Source organism: Erythrolamprus reginae, chromosome 1 (genome assembly GCF_031021105.1).
Source record: "Erythrolamprus reginae isolate rEryReg1 chromosome 1, rEryReg1.hap1, whole genome shotgun sequence".
Taxonomy (NCBI): domain Eukaryota; kingdom Metazoa; phylum Chordata; class Lepidosauria; order Squamata; family Dipsadidae; genus Erythrolamprus; species Erythrolamprus reginae.
In genome coordinates, this window is record NC_091950.1 from 118,715,778 (window position 1) to 118,730,202 (window position 14,425).

The 14,425-nt window shown below is 37.5% G+C and overlaps 1 protein-coding gene across 22 annotated transcripts in view; it reads left to right on the forward strand.

Annotated features, from left to right (window-relative positions):
• Positions 1–14,425, forward strand: part of PPFIBP2 (PPFIA binding protein 2) — a 159,898-nt gene that overhangs the window by 115,632 nt on the left and 29,841 nt on the right. For 7 of the 22 annotated variants that reach the window (XM_070762494.1, XM_070762528.1, XM_070762502.1 and 4 more), the window contains 4 exons: positions 3,976–4,068; positions 5,307–5,421; positions 7,390–7,422; positions 13,779–13,840. In XM_070762494.1, the coding sequence (XP_070618595.1) occupies positions 3,976–4,068; positions 5,307–5,421; positions 7,390–7,422; positions 13,779–13,840 (303 nt within the window). The remainder of the gene's footprint in view (positions 1–3,975; positions 4,069–5,306; positions 5,422–7,389; positions 7,423–13,778; positions 13,841–14,425) is intronic. The other 15 variants (XM_070762570.1, XM_070762599.1, XM_070762620.1 and 12 more) reach the window with 3 other exon arrangements.

Sequence of the window (14,425 nt, forward strand, 5' to 3'; positions counted from 1 at the left end):
AATGAGGATCCAGATTGTTGGGAGCAATATGCCGTAAATCTCTTAGACGAGGCTGTAAAGCACTCTGAAGCAGTATCTAAGTCTAAGTGCTATTGCTAAGTGCTGTTGTCTAATTTGTTAATATATGAATATTTTAACTCACAGTATATTGTTAAAGCAGAACCATGCTGCAAATTGTTAAGACCTTGACAGACTTGAACATTGGGCCCTATCCAAAAAAGTGCAATTCAGTGGTTAGAAAAGTAAGGATCTACACATAGGCAAGAAAAACCAAATGCACAGGTATAGAATAGGCAATAATTGGCTTGCCAGCAGTAACTGTGAGAGCGGAGTAGGAGTGCTAAATGAATATGAGCCAGTAGTATGTTGAAGCTGCCAAAAATACCAATGCATTCTAAGGTTGCATCAACAGAGAGGCAGCATGAAGATCCCAGGAAGAGACAGTACCTCTCTATACTAATGGCACAAATGAGACCAGACTTGGAATACCTCATCCAATCCTGGTCACCCAATTCAAAAAAGATGTTGAGACCTTAGAAAGAGAACAGAGAAGAGCAATATATCAACTTTATTTGATTAGTCAATCGACCATATCAAAGCGAGAAAAAGGACCACATTGATCGTCATAAAACTGTGACTGGTTAAAATACAATAAAATTGGCTAAAATAGAGGGAATTTGCATAAATAATAAGTTAAAATGCAGTATAATATGCTAAAATTGAGTAGTAAAACATGAGAATATAACTCGTGCAAAGGATTATATTAAACAAATCTAAGATACTGATATAAAATATTCTTAAGTGAGTTCGTCTCCTTTGCATGCCACCCCAATATGAGAAGAGCAATAAAGGAAACAGAAACCTTAACCCACATATGATCAATGATTGAGGAAACTAGGTATGTCTAGTCTAGAAGAGAAAGATTAGGGGTAATAGGGTAGCTGTCTTCCAGTACTTGAGGGACTGTCACAGAGAAGAGGGCGCCAACCTAGAGGGCAGGACAAGAGGCAAAGGGCAGAAGATTGTTAAAGAGAGATCCAACCTAGAACTAAAGAGAAATTTCCTGATAGTGAGAACAATTAATCAGTGGAACAGCTTGTTCCATCACAGGAAATTTTTAAGAAGCAACCATTTGTCTGGAATGGTATAAAGCAGTGATGGCGAACCTATGGCACACAAGCTATTGCCCTAGCTCAGCTCTAACCTGCATGTACATACTGGCCAGTTGATTTTTGGCTGACATGGAGCCTATGGGAGGGCGTTTTCGGCTTACACAGGGTCTCCGGGCTCCAGGAAAGCCTACTGGGCCTACCTGAGGTTGGGAAACGGGCCATTCTGGACTCCAGAGGACCGGGTGTGGGCACTCATGTATGCACGATAGTGCACACGCACTCACTTTCAGCACCCATGGGAAAAAAAGGTTCGCCTTCACTGGTATAATGTCTCCTGCTTGAACAGGGAGTTGAACTATAAGACCTCCAGGGTCCCTTCCAACCTTGTTATTCTATTCTGTTAAGGATTTAGGATTTTAGATCTTTCCATTCTTTTTTGTTAATTTATATATATTTTTAAGAAACCAGACTTCTTATTTATAGAAGTATGTGAGGAATATTGAACCTAATTGATTTGTTTGGAAAATCTGTTTTAATAAGGCATAAGTAGAAAAGCAAAAAAAATCATTTCAGACATAATCTGTTTTTTTAATTCAATTTTATAATAATTAAAGTTTTATTAAACCTACTAAGTAATTTTTAAATTATAAACTATATATATAAACTATAATTTTATAGTTTACCTATAATATATTATCATAGTGCATCAAACTCTTATTATTTGATGGATATGAGAACATTTCTAATTGTGAGCCTCCATTTAAGGCAATGATCTTCAAAATGTATTTAAATTATAGGCATCTGGTTTCATTTATTTTATTTCTTAAAGAGACTCAAATGAGTGGGACAGAGGAAAGCTTCTATAAAAACTTCCTAATTTTTTTTTCTTTGTCTAAAGCTCTTTAAAGTTAATTACTTATTCCGCAAAAATATCTAAAGGCTATCTGGGTTTTGTAGAATAAACTTTCACTCTGATCAAAACCACTTTATGTGTCAGGCTGAAAGCTACTTTAGATAAGCTCGTAAAATTCAACAGGATAGGGCAGACACTGGTATGCCTAACATAAGCTCATTTTAAGATTTATTATTGGTTCAGGTTTACTGAAGTTGCAGTGTTATTTTCTGAAACTTGGGGAATCACATTTTGGACATACAGTACTTGTTTTGCTCCTGTTATTTCAAAGGAAAGCCTCCACCTTGTCTGTTTCATTGATTTACATTAAATATAACATAGTAAGTGATTAACATAAATTGAAAAACAAATCAAAGCTCAAAGAAACTGACCCAAAATATATATGTTATTTTCTTCCAAGGATTAGATCAAATAGGATCATCTTTTTTTAAATCCTATCTATCTGAGAACGAAAATACCTAAGAAATACACTTTTATTGCGGTTTCAGTGTGTGGGAATATTCTGTCTACATAAATCCAATGTATACATTTCCTCCTGGTTTGGGATGGAATGGAATAGAAGAGAATAGAATAGAATAGAATTCTTTATTGGCCAGTTGTGATTGGACACCCAAGGAATTTGTCTTTGACGCGTATGCTCTCATTGTACAGAAAGAAAAACAAGATACAGCAATCAGGAAAGAATCAGTATCAATATAAATCATAAGGATACAAGGAACAAGTTACAGTACTGCAGTCATAAATGTGAGGAGATGAGTGATAGGAACAATGTGAAGACTGATAGTAATGCGGCCTTAATGAATAGTTTGACAGTGGTGAGGGGATTATTGGTTTAGCAGAGTGATGGTGTTCGGGGGGAAACTGTTCATGTGTCTAGTTTGTCTTGGTGTGCCTAGACAACCCCTAGCTTTTCCATCTCTCACTCTGGAAGAACACATGTTATGTTGACCGCACTTGTCTCTTTGTAATTAAAGCTAAAAATGGGATTTGAAGTCACTTTGTACAGATAGTCCTCAACTTGCAATTATTTGCTTAGTGACTGTTCAAAGTTATAATGGACACCCCCCCCCCCCCCAGAAGGTGCTAATGATTCATTTACAAAGTTTCAGCAGTGGGCCCCTCTAGCATCATAGGGGTGCATTTCAGGCACTTGGCATTTGAATGACCACTTGCATATTTTTTGCCAAAACCAGCAATTACATTGCTTTTTGGCAAAAATGCCCCATAGCCAAACAATGATTTTACTTCAGAACTGCAAAAAAAACACCATATATCATAAAATCTGGTCTGGTCAGGTGCTTTAACCATGCTCATGATTTATTAATGGAATGGGCAAACTCCATCACAGTTGTATGTTGAGGACTACCTGTAGAAGACCAAACACCCACATTTATGAAAGGAGGTTAGGAATAGACATTTCCGGCTTATAAATAAAACAATGTTATCTGCCACATAAAATAGAATGTTTGCTTCTACTTTGTCTATTGCAGTGTTTCTTAAAGTTTTTTTCTCTCAAGGCCCCCTCTCATTTATAAAAATTATAGGGGCCCCCCAAAAGCATTTGCTTCTATGGGTTATAATATCAATATTTATTGTATTAAAAATTAAAATTGACACATTTGCTTCTCACGGCTGTTTGATGGAATCTTAATGTTATATTATTTTTCAACATAGACTTCTAAAATAATTTTGCATTTTTTTTAACCCATGAGAGGTTCTCAGGAGACCCTCAGAAATCCTAGAAACCTTAAGAAACTTGCACTTTAAGAAACACTGCCCTACTACAATCTGTAATATTATTAGTCAAGTCGTTTTATCATAACATACCCTAAATGTAACTAAGGAATGTATTTGTCATTGATAATAATGTTTACATGTGATTAATATAAAGGCAATTGAACTGTAAATGCCCTGTCATTAAGTATTTTTTTATCTTCCACTTCTCTCCAGAATTTGTTACAGGAACTCAAACACCTGAAAATTAAGGTTGAAGAGCTAGAAAATGAAAGGACTCAATATGAGTGGAAACTCAAAGCAACTAAAGTAAGCAACACAATATAGAGAAACGTTTCAGCTTTGCCCCAGGAAAGTTAAATCCACAGAAATGTCATAGAAATAGAGAACATGTCAAAATAGGTATATATATATGTACAATAATTTGTATGCAATCTCTCCCCAAGACTCTAGACCCCTGGTTCCCAACATGGGGCCCACGCCCCACAGGGGGGCAATTTCATTTTTAATGGGGGCAGTTGGAACCTGGTTTAAACCCAGTTGGTGGCCTTTTAGGCTTTCTCCACATGAGTTGTTCACTTTTTGAATAAGAATTATATGTCATGGGGGGGGGGGGGGGCCTCAGGATTTTAGAGATGCTTAGGTGGGGCATGGCCAAAAAAAGGTTGGGAACCACTGCCTAGACCAAAATTCTCCAAAGTGATCAGTGGAACCCCAATATCCATTATTATTGCTGTTTTATTGTAATATGTAGCACTACCATGTTTCCCCCAAAATAAGACAGCGTCTTATATTAATTTTTGCTCCCAAAGATGTGCTATGTCTTATTTTCAGGGGATGTCTTATTTTTTTTCAATGAATTGTATCCTGCATTCTGCTGCAGCAAAAATGCATCCAAACAAGCAGCCACATGTTGGATGCGTGTTGGATGTGTTTTAAATCTGTTTGATTTAGCGTTTTGGGATACACTTTATGGACAGCATATATGTTCTGTTCGGGAATGTTGCGAAATGAAATGTCTCCTACATCTTACTTTCAGGGGATGCCTTATATTAGGCAATTCTACAAAACCTCTCCTATGTCTTACTTTCAGGAGGTGGCTTATTTTCGGGAAAACAGAGTATTAGTATTTATTAAATTATGTTCATATAATAAATGCTTGAAGATCAGTGAGCAATCTGAAACTTTCTTAAGGGTTATTGAATTGAAGAGTTTGAGAAGCCCTTTTCTAGACCATATCCTAATAGAAGGTTGTTCTAAAATCTGAACACAAAAGCCATCCCACTCTCAAAACTCCTATAGGCAGATATTCCCTACCTTTTAATTAAAGCAATAAATAGTTCATGCTGCGTAAAACCAGGTTAGGTGTAGGATCATATACTGCATATATCCATTATCTGGTCTTCTAATCCCCTAAAAAATAAGAGCAGGTGGGCAGCTTGTTTCTGATATTGTTGAAGTAAATAATTCACAGTGATACTTTCTGCATTACTTTATTGGCAAAGTATTAAGGTAGAAATAACAACATTATTTATCTGTTCCCTTAGGCTGAAATAGCACAGCTTCAAGAACAGTTAGCTCTAAAAGACTCAGAAATTGAACGATTACAGAGTCAAATCTTGAGGACATCAACAAATAATGAAATTGCAGAGAGAGGTAATGGTGTGTAGTTTATTTATGTTATTGCCAGATGTTTTAAAGAATCATATGTAGACTTTTATTATTTAAAAAGAAGTTTAATAAATAGTCATAGTGCCAAAGAGAATGGAAACTGATTTTCTCAGTTATCCATATAGCATTTCTGTATCTATTAAGCTATGACAGTTGCATTCCCATATCCTGCTTCATTATCTATGTATTGTGTCACAGTTTTGATTGGCATGCAGCAGTTTAGATGGAATTCCCACTGTAATCCAGAGTTGGCTGGAGATAGACTTGCTCTCCATACTCTGGAGAAGAGTAATTGTTTCCATTAACTACCTTATTATTACAGATTATACAAAGTAATGGGCAATATTAAACGTTATTCTTCCTTTCTCTTATTTACCAATATTCTTTATACATCAGTCACACAAGCAAAATATATGTTTAGTGGCTCTGTTTCAGTAAAAATTGTAGAAAGTTATATCAAAGATGCTTATTTGGATTCCTATACTGAGTCATAAGAACATAAAGAGCCGGGGTGACGCAGCAGGTAGAGTGCTGTACTGCAGGCCACTGAAGCTGACTGTAGATCTACAAGTCAGTGGTTCAAATCTCATCACCGGCTCAAGGTTGACTCAGCCTTCCATCCTTCCGAGGTGGGTAAAATGAGGACCCAAATTGTGGGGGCAATATGCTGGCTCTGTTCAAAAGTGCTATTGCTAACATGTTGTAAGCCGCCCCGAGTCTTCGGAGAGGGGCGGCATACAAATCTAAATAATAAATAAATAAATAAATAAAAATTAAATAAATAAAAATAATAATAAAATAAATAATAAAATAAGAAGAGCCGTGCTGAATCAGGCCAAAGCCCATCGAGTCCAGCATTCTGTGTCACACAGTGTCCCACCAATTGTACATGGGGATCTTGAGTAGAAAGAGAAGGCAAAACCCTCCCTTTCCCTTGACCCCCAACAAATGGTACTCAAGGGAATCCTGCCTACCTCAACCAACATGGACATTCATTTCAATAACCACTGATACACTTGGCATCCATGAATCTGTCTAATCCTGCCTTGAAGCTATCAAGGCTGACAGCTGTCATGACCTCTTCTGGAAGTGAATTCCATAAACCAACGACCCTTTGGGTGAAGAAATATTTCCCTTGATTTGTCCTCTCTTTCTTACCTATGAGCTTTAGCGAATGCCCCCTCGTCCTAGTATTGTGTGATAGAGAAAAGAATTTTTCTCTATCCACTTTTTCTATTCCATGCATGATTTTATACAGTTCGATCAAGTCACCCCTTAAACGCCGTCTTTCAAGACTGAAGAGACCAAGGCGTTGCAACCTGGTTTCATAAGTCAGGGATTGCAACTAATGATGCACATGGCCATTTCCCATTTGATAATTTTGTAATGTTATACAATAATTGTATAATTTGGCCAATAAAAAAATTTCTATTCTGTTCTTTCTGTTCTATTCTATTCTTTTCTATTCTAATTATTCAGCCTTTTATCCTTCCAGATCAATTGTGGATGCTTGAATCTTGTTCTTCTATTTATGGGTAGTAAAATTGAATTAGTGGTATTGACCATAAATAAATGTATATTTCAAAGATGTTTTGAGACACACTAGGAATTGATTGTTCATTAAATGGATAGAAGTTCTGTTTATCCATATGTTGTTACATGTTTTGCATTAAACACATGTTTGCTAGATTTGACTATGGGCTAAAAATAGTCAAAAACTAGAGGCTAAAAGTTGCTGGAAATGTTAGCAAATACTGTACACTTGTTTTTGAAGACCACCGAATTGTCTGTGGATAACAAAAAGAGGACTTGTGCATTTTAAGTGGTTAGCTCCTTACAAACATTCTTAACCTCCCTTTGAAAATGGGAAAGAGATTAGAAATGTCAAGTATATATTTTATTTTTGGGTGCATATTTTGGTGAAAATTCTTGATTGACTTTCTCCCTTTCCTATTGTAGAGGAAGTGTATAAGAGAAGGCTAAAAGAAAAACGTAAGCCCTGAGATTTCACTTTCTTGCCTTTCAAGCACAAATTTTCAGCAGTGAACATTAATTTACATTTTGCTGCTAAATCATAATGTTAATATATGTGAATAACTCATTATTGAAAGCAACCAGACAGCTATTTAAATTATCTAAATACAGATAGTTATGATGGTAATTGAGACCGGAATTTATGTGACTAAGTGATGTGATTGTAAAGTACAATGTCAGATGACCACATCATTTAGTAACAGAAATCCTGATAGTCCCTTTTGCTGTCACTAACAAAACCCCACCAGTCATTAACGAGGACCCACCTCGATCCACTTCCCAGGTTGGTCACGCCCAACTCCAAGCTTCAGTAAGGAGTGACTACCTCCTCTGCCTTCATTTCAATTCCTTTCACCCATCCAGCTCCCTCTCATCTCTGCCTTTTGGCCACTTTGCACAGCGACACTTCATAGCAGTGGCACTATGGTTGAAGTACAGAATTAGGGCCTTCAGTCTCAGCCAGCTGCCACCATTCCCAGGCCACTAGTTCAACCCTAGTGTTGAACTAGTGGCACTGCTGAGGAGTGCTTCCTCAGACTCCATGCCATGGCCAACCACCCCAGAGCTACAGCACAAAGCCCCAGCCACCCCTCCACTCTGCACACCACAGACCCACAGCTGACTTTTGTCATCTTTCTTCCTCTCCGGATGAGGCATGCTCAGCTCATCCCTATGCAAGGCAGCTGCCAGCCCTCCCAGGGCGCCTTCCTGAGGCCACTCACAATGTTCTCCAAATAGCCTGTGCCGTTCTTGCAATCCATCTGAGCCATTCTGTAGCATTGTGAAAATAGTGTGTGCTATATAGAGAACAATGCAAATGGCTAGCTGAGACTATTGAAGGCCTCAGGCCTTTACTTTAGCCCCAACACCACCACCAAGGAGTCCCTGCAGGGTAGACAAAGGGCAGAGACCATGGGGAGATAGGTGGCTGGGAGAAATTGAAATGTTCCTCTGGTCATAACTGGAGACTGATGGCTTTGGGCCAGTTATTCTCTCTCATCTTAGCTCCACATGGCTGTTGTTGTAGGAAAAATAGGAGGAGATAGGAGGATTGTGTATGTTTGCTGCCTTCAGTTACCTATAAATAATAAAGATGGGAAGAAAATGTAAATAAACAATAAACAATGACATAACTATGGGGTGCTGTAAAGGCTGCAACTTTAGGGACTTACAAGTACCATTCATTCAGCAGCTTATAGCTTCAAAGAGTTGCTCAACAAATTATTGTTAAATGAGGACTACTTGTACTATAAGATTTGTGTTATAGATAGCATTTTTGTTGTTTTTATTATCTGTCAGAAAATAAATCTTTCTGAAATTAGATGACACTTTTAAATAGGCTCTGCCAAAGTCAATAAATTCCAGTACAAGCTCTTTATAGTTAACATTTTGAGTAACAAAAACGCTACCCTTTAATTACATGTTGTGATTTCAGTAGGTTTATCTGTAATAAAATCTAATTATAACCTATAAAGATCTTTTTAAGTGCTTTTTCTACAGCGGGTTGCAATACTCGACCAATTTTGACAGATTTTTTAAGAGCATCATACCTGCTTATTGGATTGCAGACACCAAACTTGTAGGATAGACTGGATAGTTTAAAAAATATTGAAATGCAAACCACCACTGGTTGCAGAGAAATGGTACAATTGTATTAACTTCAGTTCTTAGACACTTTTTTCCTTTTTATTTCCAGTACCCTTCTGGCATTTGTTCGTTTGAATAATAATAATAATAATAATAATAATAATAGTAATAATAGTAATAATAGTAATAATAGTAATAATAATAATAATTAACAAGCACAAGCACAATCACAACCACAGCAACCACAAAACAACATTATTATTATTATTATTATTATTATTATTATTATTATTAATAATAATAATAATATTTACATTAATATTAATAATAATAATATTAACAACAACAACAACAACAATATAAATTGATCTTTTGAAATAATTTACTTGTCTAATGAAATACTTTCAGAGTACTAGTGCTTTAATATTAAAAGACCTTGCTGTGGCTCTTTTAGAAAGTTAATGTTTGTTGTTTGTTTGTTTGTTTGTTTGTATCTCACCGTTATTATTTTTACAAATAACTCAAGGCAGGGAACCTATCCAACTTCCTCCTGCTATTTTCCCCACAACAATAAACCTGTGAGGTAATTTGGACTGAGAATGTGACTGGCCCAAGTTTACATAGCTGACTTTCATGTCTAAGGATGCAGTTTGTAGCCTGATAGCCTTAACCACTAGACCAAATTGGCTCTCAAAAATTTCTTACTACAAAATGCACCTTTTTCTGTCTGGTTACTGCACATTGTATGCAATTGTGTATGGCCTTATCATTCTTTCAACTTTAATTTTTAACATACATTAAAATAAAATATAAATTACTAACTTAGCTACTCACTAATATACTTTACAAAACTTTATAAATCATTAGAATGAATAATCCAAATTTTCTGAATGAAATTATCTCTAATCAATGATATTTCCTCCATACTCTACTAATATTCATAACTAGCGCTTTTTTTTTTTGGTACTTTCCTTGTGTGTCACATTGCCATCTTTGCAGATTATTCCTTTGAAGCTTAAATAAATTGAATCATTTTGCACTATTGTACAAAAACCTCTGGAACTTGGGAAATGTCCGTTTAAAATTCCTCAGTATTGTTTGGGCAGATATTATAATCAAATCCATTTTTACATGATCAGCTATATCTTTTTCCTAAAATGCTAGCAATTTCATGTCTGCAGTGAAGAAGAATCTACCATCCAGTTAATACGTGGTATTTACAATATTTGAGCCATTTACACATATTTATCTTGATGCCCTACTTTCATCCATGAAGCACACTGACAAGCTGATTCTACTCCGTGATTTAAAGTGAGAGTAGGGTCCAATCACTCTGCCTGGGATGGCGTCACTGGAAAAAATGGAATTGGCAAATGTAACAGCAATGGCCTATTACTACTGAAGACATGTGCGGCTCATGATCTGATCTTCACCAATACCATCTTTCACCTGCCCACTTGCAAAAAGACATCCTGGATACATCCACGCTCCAAGCATTGGCATCTTATTGATTATGTCATTGTGCGGAGGAACGACAGACAGGATGTAAGGATGACCAAGGGCATGCCGAGCGCTGACTGTTGGACGGACCATAGACTCATCATCTTCAAATTAAGCTTTCACATCAAGCCAAAGAGACGTCCACAGGGAAACAAAGTTGAAATGAAATAGATCAATGTCAGTAAATTGAGGAACCCCAACACAGCAGCCTCACTAGCAGAAGATCTTGACAACGAACTCTCAGAGTTGCAATTAGAGGGAAATGTTGAGAAGGACTGAGAACACTTTCGGGAGATTATGCACTCTTTTGCACTGAAGGTTCTAGGACCCTCACACAAGAAACAGCAGGATTGCTTTGACAAAAATGATGAAGAGATCAAGGACCTACTTGCTGAAAAGCACCGCCTTCATCGTGCGTATCAGAAGGGCCCCTCATCAACAGCTAAGAAAAATGCCTTCAATAACACTTGCAGGATTGTACAGAGCAAGCTTTGCAAGATGCAGGACTCCTGGTTGAGTACCAAAGCACATGAAATTCAGAACTTTGCTGATAGAAATAATGTTAAACGATTCTATGAAACCCTCAGATCCGTGTATGGACTTCAGCCCTCAGCAAGATCCACTCTACTGGACACAGCTGGTGCAACTCTTATCACTGAGAAGACTGATTCTACAGCGTTGGGTTGAGCACTTCCAATCTATTGAAGTTACAAGCAGTGGACCAATTTACATACTTTGGCAGCACCATCTCCCATGCAGTGACAATTGACACTGAGGTCAACTGCAGAATCGCCAAGGCAAGCTCTGCATTTGACAGATTAATGACCAACATGTGGAACCGATGTGGAATAAACCTTGCTACAAAGTTCATAGTCTATCAAGCAGTAATGCTAACTACCCTGTTGTATGACCGGAGACATGCTAGGCAATTGAACCACTTCCACATGACCTGCCTCCGTAGAATTCTGAGGATCCAATGGCAGGATAAGGTGCCTGACACCGAAGTCCTCTCCAGACCAGGCCTGCCAGCAATTCCCAGCCTGCTGATGAAAGCCCAGACACGTTGGGTAGGCCATGTTGCTAGGATGCCAGACCATTGCATCCCTAAACAGCTCCTCTATGATGAGCTGTCTAAAGGAAAGTGATCGCATGGGGGATGAAGAAAGTGATACAAAGACATGTTGAAAGCCTCCTTCTAGTCCCTCAATATAGACACCACCTCCTTGGAAGTCCTGGCCAAGATCGACCAACCTGGCTCATGCTGAACCACCAAGGCTGCCAGACATCTGAGGCCAGAAGAACATTCATAGCAGAAGAGAAGCGAGCACTCCGCAAAGCCGGAGTTTTAAATGCTGCAACAATGGTGCCCACCATGTCTGCCAACTTGTGGCAGAACATTTAGTGCCTGTATAGGCCTTACCAGCCACCTGCAGATACATCACGTACAGCCCACAACCGATTAGATGTCAAGGTTCTCTTTGAACATGATGGACGAACATAAGTGCTTACAGTATTTGAGCCATTTATCCATATTTTGTCTTTGAAGGGTAACTGAGCTGTCCTATTATAGTAAATCACCTCAGAATAAATCCAACATATAAATTAAGATTTTACATATAGACTAAAACAAGGCAACCAAATGGTTGCAAGAAATGCAGGCAAAAGTTTTCCTTTTTTCTAAGTTGCCATCTAGTGATAACATGCATACTTGCAATCCAGTCTGGAAGAAGACTGTGAAGATAGCCCACATTAAAAGAAATGCACAGACAAAAATCTTATATTTTAATAAAACTAGTGAAAGGTTGTTATTATATGTGATGAATACCTTGTACCTAACAAGACTTTACTTTTCCTAAAACGCTCTTAACCAGATTCAAGAGAAAAGGATAGAATGGAACAGTTGCTACCATTTTTCTCTTAAATGGCATTGCTAGATTTTCTTCCAATGACTTTTATATCATTTAGTAAAGCAGAAAGAGGCAGTTATTCTTAGAAATAAGAATGAACAAAATCTAAACTTTATAACCATCTTTGTCTTCTCAAGTGATGTTTTAAGCAGTTTTAAGGAAGTGGGTTTTTTTATTTTTGTCAATTACTTTCAATCACTTTGAGTTTGAAATTGTCCATTTTTTCATATTTAAAACATTGACACTGTGCTGGAGGTTTACTTTTTAATAAGGAACTAATTTTTGTAATCCATAGAAATCTGCCTATATAAAGACACAGATACAGTTACATGTAGTTGTACAACTCTAGGCTAATTTTTTTTCCTGTTGTGTTTTTATTTTCTGCTATATTTTCATTAACTTGAATGTTGTATAAAAATTGGGCCATTTTTTCCCCACATTCTGTTCTCTTATGTAGCTGTCTAAACTTCTCTCTTCCCCCAAAAGAAAGCTATTATAGGGTAGAATTTGCCAGGGAGATGGGGGGGGTGTAGCTGAGACCATTCCTTTTTAAAACATCACTTATCACTTGGTTTGTCATGTAGATGGTTGAGTGGTTCAGGGTGGGGAATTTGTAGTGGGTGGGACATTTGATTCTATTTTTTATTCTATTTTTTATTCTATTTTTAAATTTTATGTATGGTGGGACTGGTCTCTGGGTGTCACAGGACTTTCGTTGCCAATGACAATTTGTTGTTTTGACAATGACAATAAATTTATTATTGTTGTTGTTGTTGTTGTTGTGCTACTGTGTTTTCCTGAAAATAAGACCCTGTCTTATATTTTTTTAATCCCGAAATAAGCGCTTGGCCTTATTTTGAGGGGAGGTCTTATTATTTTGGGGCACGTGAAGCAAGATGGAGCTATTTTTTTTCCCGAACTTCCTGTTTGCCTCTTGGGCTGTTTTCCGCACTGGGCTGTTTTCCGCACTCTGGGACTTCAGGAACCGTCCATGAAGCCTCCAGAGGGTGAAATGGCCTTCTACAAGGCTGAAAATCAGCTGGCCAGTGTGCACATATGTGCTGGAGCTAACATAGGGCAAAGCCTCGCATGCCCTCCAATATAGCTCCGCCTGCCACCTGTGGCATGCATGCCATAGATTTGCTACCCTAGAGTCAGATGCAATAAAACCTAGGAACTGATAGGAAATATTTGCTATCGTTTAAATGGGGGGAGATACAATGTTAGTGAAATAGCTGCCATATTATGGTTCACTAAATCAATCATTTTGTATACCATTTTGGGGAATTCACACTGCTCAAATATTGCTTCCATTTTTAGACCAAGAAGTCCAGCGTTTGAAAGTAGGAATGGAGTCACTGTTGGCTGCAAATCAGGAAAAGGTAAGAAAGCAATTAGGAGTTTTCATAAATTTATTTATTTATTTATTCAATTTTTATGCCGCCCTTCTCCTTAGACTCAGGGCGGCTTACAACATGTTAGCAATAGCACTTTTTAACAGAGCTAGGCTATTGCCCCCACAATCCGGGTCTTCATTTTACCCACCTCGGAAGGATGGAAGGCTGAGTCAACCTTGAGCCGGTGATGAAATTTGAACCGCTGACCTACAGATCTATAGTCAGCTCCAGTGGCCTGCAGTACAGCACTCTACCTGCTGCGCCACCCCGGCTAAATGTATGAAAAAACTCCTCCCCCAAAAAGTGACTTCCATCCTCATCATGACATATAAACAATTTCAATCTCTTATATATAGAGAAGTCATATACTAGCCTCGTTTTTCAGTCCAATTACCAGCAAAAGATCCAAACAAAACTCTAAAATTTCAATAATATATAGAACTCAACATTCTACATCTCAGTTATAACAGAATCATATATAACATTTCAAAGCCATACAATGGTTCTAGTAAGTAGCCTAATATAATCTAAATAAAAGAAAGCCCTCATTTTAAAGCCACCATTTCTACT